The sequence below is a fragment of the Nanorana parkeri genome, unplaced genomic scaffold, assembly GCF_000935625.1.
Source record: "Nanorana parkeri isolate BGI_ZX_2015 unplaced genomic scaffold, ASM93562v1 scaffold1316, whole genome shotgun sequence".
In the NCBI taxonomy this organism is placed as follows: domain Eukaryota; kingdom Metazoa; phylum Chordata; class Amphibia; order Anura; family Dicroglossidae; genus Nanorana; species Nanorana parkeri.
In genome coordinates, this window is record NW_017307584.1 from 233,067 (window position 1) to 241,910 (window position 8,844).

General features: G+C 48.2%; 1 protein-coding gene across 1 annotated transcript in view; it reads right to left on the reverse strand.

Moving 5' to 3' along the window:
• BPTF (bromodomain PHD finger transcription factor) overlaps nucleotides 1–8,844 on the reverse strand; it is a 73,383-nt gene that overhangs the window by 1,699 nt on the left and 62,840 nt on the right. Inside the window, exons 38-41 of the mRNA XM_018569272.1 lie at nucleotides 7,358–7,531; nucleotides 6,690–6,882; nucleotides 2,076–2,160; nucleotides 277–463 (exon numbers count right to left, since the gene is read on the reverse strand). Of these exons, the coding sequence (XP_018424774.1) occupies nucleotides 277–463; nucleotides 2,076–2,160; nucleotides 6,690–6,882; nucleotides 7,358–7,531 (639 nt within the window). The remainder of the gene's footprint in view (nucleotides 1–276; nucleotides 464–2,075; nucleotides 2,161–6,689; nucleotides 6,883–7,357; nucleotides 7,532–8,844) is intronic.

Consider the following 8,844-nt stretch of genomic DNA (forward strand, 5'->3'; position numbering starts at 1 on the left):
TCTGTGGGAGGAGTGTAGCCGTGATGGGGGGAGTCATAATGGCGGCCTATGAAGGGATTCTCTGCACTGTGTAAACAATCTGGCCCAGTATCAGTGAACCGATTGTCACCTTTGTACTACATGGGTTAGGATAGCGGACATTGCAGAGGGCAGGAGGAGGACGTCATGTGCCAGAAGTCACGTGTTGTTAATGAAGGCCTGGTGACTACATGCCGGTTATGGAAGACAAATAAAAACTATAAAAAATGTCCGCCCCATCCTGCCCCCATCGCTCACCTGCTGGCTTTAAACACTTTCAGCTTCTGTACAAAGAACTTCTCCAGGGAGTCTGCGCTCTTGCAGAATAGCGACTCGCTGGAGTTGTAGTAGCGGCAATTGTCAAATATTTTGGTCATGTCAGCGACAAACTCAGTCAGTTTCTTGTAGTAGCGGGTGCGGATTCTCTCCTCCATGGTGGACAGGTCTGTGACATGCGGGATAAAATAAAGAAAAAGCATAAATAACCCAATTACAGGAACACGAAGGAGCGCTTATAAGTGAAACTCCACCCAAAAAAAACGAAATATAACAGTAGAACTGCAGCCGACGATTATTTTCTAAATCGATTAGTTAGCCGATTAATCGGATAAAAAAATAAAATACGTTTTTAAAAATGGCTCCAGTGATGGGACTACTAGTTTGTATTGAGATTGCAGTCCATCACAGGAGCAAGCTTGGAGCGGTGGAAGTAAAAAAGTAAAAGTGTGGTGTGTGCAATATAGTGAAATGGAAAGTGTAAAATTATACAGCAATGAATGCAGAATTGCCCCGGCTACAGAGGACTACAAATCCCATCAATACATTATACAGCAATGCAGAATACCACCAGCTATAGGGGACTACAACTCCCAGCAATACATTATACAGCAATGCAGAATACCACCAGCTATAGGGGACTACAACTCCCAGCAATACATTATACAGCAATGCAGAATACCACCAGCTATAGGGGACTACAACTCCCAGCAATACATTATACAGCAATGCAGAATACCACCAGCTATAGGGGACTACAACTCCCAGCAATACATTATACAGCAATGCAGAATACCACCAGCTATAGGGGACTACAACTCCCAGCAATACATTATACAGCAATGCAGAATACCACCAGCTATAGGGGACTACAACTCCCAGCAATACATTATACAGCAATGCAGAATACCACCAGCTATAGAGGACTACAAATCCCAGCAATAGTACATTATAGCTGGCAGTATTCTGCATTGCGCTGTATAATGTATTATTGCTGGGATTTGTAGTGCTCTATCCAGGAATTTAGCACCATCAGATGAGATTTACTAAGTCCTCTCTATGTGTGACCCAAACTTTTAGTTTTTGGGGGTAACACAAGGAAGGTATAGCAGAGTTCCTGGAATCATCCATTATAATCAAAGCCAATGTCTGGACTATAAAGGTTTCAGATGTGCTGTGAGAGCCGAGGCCTGACCCCAGCAGTCACGTCTATGTGACAAGGTTAATAAATCTCGCAGAACAACTGTGCAAACACTAATTGCCGGCGCAGTTAGGAACATTCCAGACCCGTGTTTGTGTTTCCTGCTGTCCCGGGGAGAGTCATAAAATGTCAGCCTTCAGAACGAGGCCTTGTGATGTGATAAAGTGCTGGCCCAGGCGGACAACAAACAAACAGCCAATGATTTTACTGCGCTGCAAAACTCGCACGACCTCCGTCCGCTCCCCCCGGCTGAAACGCCGATTTTCGTGAGACAAGGCTCGCGTCACGACGGCGGCTAAAAGAAAGAGCGCTGCTGGCGCCCCGGCCCCATTCCAAACATATTCAGCGCTCGCAGTCTATAATAATTCTATTGTACGTGGCCAGCAATCCGTGTCCTGATCACAAACACGCCCGGACCTCAGATTACAGGACAGGAGGAGGCCAGCATACAGATATTCATACGCCAAGACCCCAAATAATATTTCACTGCTACAGGACGACGCAGCGGCACTTCACGCTGTCTGTGTTGCCTGTAGCAGAGCGGTACAGAATAAAAAAAGAGACAGTCTCTAGTCCTTACCCATTGGTTCCTTGATCACGGCATAATAATCGGGGGCGTCCTCAGGATCAACAGCCTCCAGGAAGGGCCAGGATTCTTTATGAGTCTATAGGAAGGATAACAGAGGGTTAAAGAAGTGGATCATGTGACCCGCTGAACATAACAGCGGCCATTTTCTTTTATGCTTGCAGCCTGTGTTAACAATACCAAACACTCCAAATTAATCAAATCAATGTTTATTTAAAGGAGAACTATGGGGTCAGTGTTTTTCCCCATAGTTCTCCTTAGGGTCACAGGAGGACACAAACTAGCGTCCTCCCGTCACCCTAGGCTCAGTATATAGGGAGCTACAGCTCGCGGTATACTGAGACGCCGCAGCTGAAGCGGATCACGACAATTGTGCCGAGATCCGCCCAGCTGCGTGACTGACAGCTGGCTCTGCCTATCTAGAGGCCGAGCCAGCTGTACCCGCCCCCTCCCCCGTCCGTTCCGCCAGTCAGCGCTGGGGGATCGGAGCGGGGAGAGGGGAATCCAGCCCCTCCCCTGTCATGGCAGAGAGCCGTGACAGGATGGAGAGGTGAGCGAACGCCGGTATGTGTTCGCTCACCTCCCGATCTACTGAGCCGACCTGTGACAGTCTCATTGTCACAGGTCGGCTTAGAACTATGAGGTGAGTGGAAATCATTCCCCCCTCCCCCTCATAGTTCTCCTTTAATAAGCAAGCTGGACGGTTACGCCAGTCATCCAATGGTGTTTAAAGTGACCCGTCCAAATAAAATAAATGGCTGCAAAGCTGCCTGTGCCAATAAAGAGAGAAGATAGTGACCTCTCCGGCTGCCATCAATCTTCCACTGAAGTCTGCAGAGAAACCAACACAAAGAGTATTCCCCGCTGCGCTCACAGGTCTCTCCTGTCCACCTCCATGTCACTAATGTCTCTTGTAATGTGGAAGTCAGCGGGTATACCTGTGAGAGCTGCCGGGGGACCCCAAGAGATGGACGCCCCTAGAAGTGTTGGTTTCCCTGGGTACGATTCCTCAATATCAGAGCAGCACTGTGCGGCATGGCAGTCGGGAGAGGTAACAATATACATTCTTCTTCTACGGGAACAGCTTGCTTAGCACACTTTATCTTAGTGACAGGGTCACTTTTATTGAAGATCCATGGCATGTACCACCGTGACAGGTAACAGAAGAACTGGGAAATGTTCGAAGACTTGTCTGCTGGATGCAAGAAAAGAGAACGGACGCGGGAATGTGACAATATAAGTCTATACTCTAGGGCTGGTAATGATGAACATTTTCGTGTTCGATTAATGGAATTTTTTAAAATCGATGAATGATAAACGCACATACAGATCCAACTACATCGGCCTATACACATACAGCACAGCGATGAGGTAATAAAATGAACTAGGATCACACTAATCCAGCACGTTATTCATCTCACGTGCCCCACTCAATATGGCCGCCGCTTGGGTGGGGCAACTCAGAATAATAACATGCTGGATGAGTGTGATCCGAGTTCATTTTATTACTTCATCGCTGTGCTGTATGTGTATAGTTCATCGCTGTGCTGTATGTGTATAGGGTAATGCCTTGGCTGGTGCTCGTGCTTTAAGTTTCTTGGGCAAACTCACCGACCCAAGTGGCTCCGACGACTAACGAAGGGGGGAGGAGTCCGGTGACGTCCCTGACATCGCCGTCACCGGACTCCTCCCCCTTCCCTTCGTTAGCCGTCACCTGACTCCTCCCCCCTTCCCTTCGTTAGCCGACGGAGACACTTGGGAAAGTGGGGAGGAGTCCGGTGACGTCGATGTCCGTGACGTCACCGGATCGCCGACGGGACTCCCGGAAGCCGGCGGAGAGGCGAGTGTTTTCATTAGCGATCAAAATAATTTTAAATTGATCAAAAAGTTTAACGATTAATCGAGAAATGAATCTTTAATTTCCGCAGCCCTAATATACTCATTTATGAATATCCATTAACGAATAGTGCCGCAATGCTGAGACCAACAGGGCGATAACACAAACCCAGCAGCAGAAATGAGAGTCTTGCATAGATGAGCTTAGAGGACCAGATAGGAGAATGTAGATGAAGTCCAGAGTCACCCCTAGGCTCAGACCTACAGGGTAGGGAATCTTCTTTGGACCAGAACATACAAGTCGTCACCTTTAACATTATCACAGCCTCTAAGTAGAGCAAAACAACATGGCTCCGTCACGGTCATGGACCTACCTGCAGCGATCTCAGGAAGCGTTTCAGTCCTTCGTAATCCTTATCGGTCAGCGGGCTGAGAACAGTCATGGCATCCTCAGTGGACTGGCATTGCGGGCACACATACTCGTCTATGAACTCCGCCTCGCTCTGCACTATCCCAACGCAGCGACCGTGGTACCAGTTCTGGCAGCGATCGCAGCCGATATAAAATCTGCGCACACACCAAACAGACATCAGTAAAGACACGGCAGGCATAGAGAAGAGAGATACACACAACACAGTACAGGAAGTATGGTAAGATTTCTAAAGGAGCGTCTAAGGTGCAGGAACAGTGCTCCCTACACAAAGCTGGATACAGCTGGAGTGGCAGGACACATAGCCAGACAGCAGAGGCCACCGAAGCCCCCAGAGGATGGAAGCCATTCCGTAGCTTGTTTCCCCAGACAGGAAGCAGATAATAGATATGATGCTTAGAAGTTATCAGTCCAGAAAACATGCATCATATATAAAAGATCCTTAACTACCAGAGGGGACCCGGGATTGGCAGACCTGCACCAGCTGGCAGGAAAGGGGTGAGAGCATGCTCTGGCCGGGTTAATAAGGTAAGGCACGAGACAAAGCATCTACCGCACAGGACCAGCGAGCGCTGTCTAGTTAGTGCATAAGAAGTTATCACGGGAACTCACTGTGAATCGTCATAGGGCGTCCTGCAGATACAATACAACTCCTCACTGCTGCCCTCTTGTGACCGTTTACACTCATTACAGATGTACACATCCACTTTCTTGGCTTCCGCCTCTGTGATGCCAACACAATCTCCGTGATACCAGTTAGCACAAAGCTCACAGCCAATATAGAACCTAGAACACATTCACAACACAACGACACAACAGGGGTCATTGCAGAGAAATCATCCTGACTGTCACAGCTACATAATGATAAAGGACAGGCCACAGCTGGCATGGATGGCAGATCGCAGGGGATGAAGGGGGGGACGATCATTCCTCAGAGAACACAGGGAGATGTGGCATATATCTTTACAATGAATGGAGATGAATGACTCCTGTTCACAAGTGACACAGATCCACGATGATGCCAACACTAATCTACGTCCAATGCGTCTCACCACGGCTACAGACTAACGCATATCGCAGAGGATGGCGCCCACGCAAAAAGTAGAATCACCTTTTTTACTCTTTAGATCCACTGTGCTGCTTCCAAGTAAACTGCGGTGTAAAAATCAAAGGGGAAGGGCTGTGCCTTCTAAGCAATAGCTGCAAGGACGTCAGCACACACGCATGCAGTACTTTACCATGACATGCGCTTATAACGTGTGCTGTAATGTGAATGGCTCTTCACATCAACCTGAGACTGGGTACACTATCTCACTAGCTCCTGCCTGGCCCGACCCTACTGTCAGATGGCAAAGCTTACACCCTGACACTTTAATAACTGGAAAATCTTCAACAACAAAAAAGACAACGCTCTGCTTGGACTGCATAGTGACCTATGAGAGGTCCTACTACTCAGTATTAGGATATGCCGACTATTCCATTATACATGCCATCTACTATGGACCTATGCTTGGTCTAGTCACCACAGGATGCTTACAAACAGGAATCTCCCACATACACCACGGTACAAAAATCCCCCAGCATGGCATGAGGACGGGAATGGAGACAGGCACAGCCACATGCAAGAGGCACGCATGTGGGCTTCATTCAGATCGATGAGCACGCCGACATGCCGTCTCCAGTACAAACGTAACCCTCGACAGGATCAAAACGCCTCCGTCTGTCATTCGCCTCCTAGACCAGGTGAAGGCGTGATGGCAGAATATCTCAAAGCTTGACAAGGAACCGTTACAATCCAATCACCACATCCCGGAAGCCGGCGGAGAGGCGAGTGTTTTCATTAGCGATCAAAATAATTTTAAATTGATCAAAAAGTTTAACGATTAATCGAGAAATGAATCTTTAATTTCCGCAGCCCTAATATACTCATTTATGAATATCCATTAACGAATAGTGCCGCAATGCTGAGACCAACAGGGCGATAACACAAACCCAGCAGCAGAAATGAGAGTCTTGCATAGATGAGCTTAGAGGACCAGATAGGAGAATGTAGATGAAGTCCAGAGTCACCCCTAGGCTCAGAATCCATTAACGAATAGTGCCGCAATGCTGAGACCAACAGGGCGATAACACAAACCCAGCAGCAGAAATGAGAGTCTTGCATAGATGAGCTTAGAGGACCAGATAGGAGAATGTAGATGAAGTCCAGAGTCACCCCTAGGCTCAGACCTACAGGGTAGGGAATCTTCTTTGGACCAGAACATACAAGTCGTCACCTTTAACATTATCACAGCCTCTAAGTAGAGCAAAACAACATGGCTCCGTCACGGTCATGGACCTACCTGCAGCGATCTCAGGAAGCGTTTCAGTCCTTCGTAATCCTTATCGGTCAGCGGGCTGAGAACAGTCATGGCATCCTCAGTGGACTGGCATTGCGGGCACACATACTCGTCTATGAACTCCGCCTCGCTCTGCACTATCCCAACGCAGCGACCGTGGTACCAGTTCTGGCAGCGATCGCAGCCGATATAAAATCTGCGCACACACCAAACAGACATCAGTAAAGACACGGCAGGCATAGAGAAGAGAGATACACACAACACAGTACAGGAAGTATGGTAAGATTTCTAAAGGAGCGTCTAAGGTGCAGGAACAGTGCTCCCTACACAAAGCTGGATACAGCTGGAGTGGCAGGACACATAGCCAGACAGCAGAGGCCACCGAAGCCCCCAGAGGATGGAAGCCATTCCGTAGCTTGTTTCCCCAGACAGGAAGCAGATAATAGATATGATGCTTAGAAGTTATCAGTCCAGAAAACATGCATCATATATAAAAGATCCTTAACTACCAGAGGGGACCCGGGATTGGCAGACCTGCACCAGCTGGCAGGAAAGGGGTGAGAGCATGCTCTGGCCGGGTTAATAAGGTAAGGCACGAGACAAAGCATCTACCGCACAGGACCAGCGAGCGCTGTCTAGTTAGTGCATAAGAAGTTATCACGGGAACTCACTGTGAATCGTCATAGGGCGTCCTGCAGATACAATACAACTCCTCACTGCTGCCCTCTTGTGACCGTTTACACTCATTACAGATGTACACATCCACTTTCTTGGCTTCCGCCTCTGTGATGCCAACACAATCTCCGTGATACCAGTTAGCACAAAGCTCACAGCCAATATAGAACCTAGAACACATTCACAACACAACGACACAACAGGGGTCATTGCAGAGAAATCATCCTGACTGTCACAGCTACATAATGATAAAGGACAGGCCACAGCTGGCATGGATGGCAGATCGCAGGGGATGAAGGGGGGGACGATCATTCCTCAGAGAACACAGGGAGATGTGGCATATATCTTTACAATGAATGGAGATGAATGACTCCTGTTCACAAGTGACACAGATCCACGATGATGCCAACACTAATCTACGTCCAATGCGTCTCACCACGGCTACAGACTAACGCATATCGCAGAGGATGGCGCCCACGCAAAAAGTAGAATCACCTTTTTTACTCTTTAGATCCACTGTGCTGCTTCCAAGTAAACTGCGGTGTAAAAATCAAAGGGGAAGGGCTGTGCCTTCTAAGCAATAGCTGCAAGGACGTCAGCACACACGCATGCAGTACTTTACCATGACATGCGCTTATAACGTGTGCTGTAATGTGAATGGCTCTTCACATCAACCTGAGACTGGGTACACTATCTCACTAGCTCCTGCCTGGCCCGACCCTACTGTCAGATGGCAAAGCTTACACCCTGACACTTTAATAACTGGAAAATCTTCAACAACAAAAAAGACAACGCTCTGCTTGGACTGCATAGTGACCTATGAGAGGTCCTACTACTCAGTATTAGGATATGCCGACTATTCCATTATACATGCCATCTACTATGGACCTATGCTTGGTCTAGTCACCACAGGATGCTTACAAACAGGAATCTCCCACATACACCACGGTACAAAAATCCCCCAGCATGGCATGAGGACGGGAATGGAGACAGGCACAGCCACATGCAAGAGGCACGCATGTGGGCTTCATTCAGATCGATGAGCACGCCGACATGCCGTCTCCAGTACAAACGTAACCCTCGACAGGATCAAAACGCCTCCGTCTGTCATTCGCCTCCTAGACCAGGTGAAGGCGTGATGGCAGAATATCTCAAAGCTTGACAAGGAACCGTTACAATCCAATCACCACGGCAAAGACCTCGGCAACTCTGATCTGCAGACTCCATGCGGGACACAAAATGAGCCCATACCACAACAAGAATGGGAGTGACACACACGTCGGACACACATGGAACGATTGCGTCATGGTAGACAGGATGGTGGCTCTCACTTACCTTCTCCTGTCCTAAGATATCCGTCCCTGATTACAATAAGTAGTTACACCATCAGATCAATGTGTATATACATCTCACAGGAAGGGAGCCTGTCACCATCACCCAAGGCTGCCACCCTAACCCCCCCTCCCAGGAGCAGAGCATATCA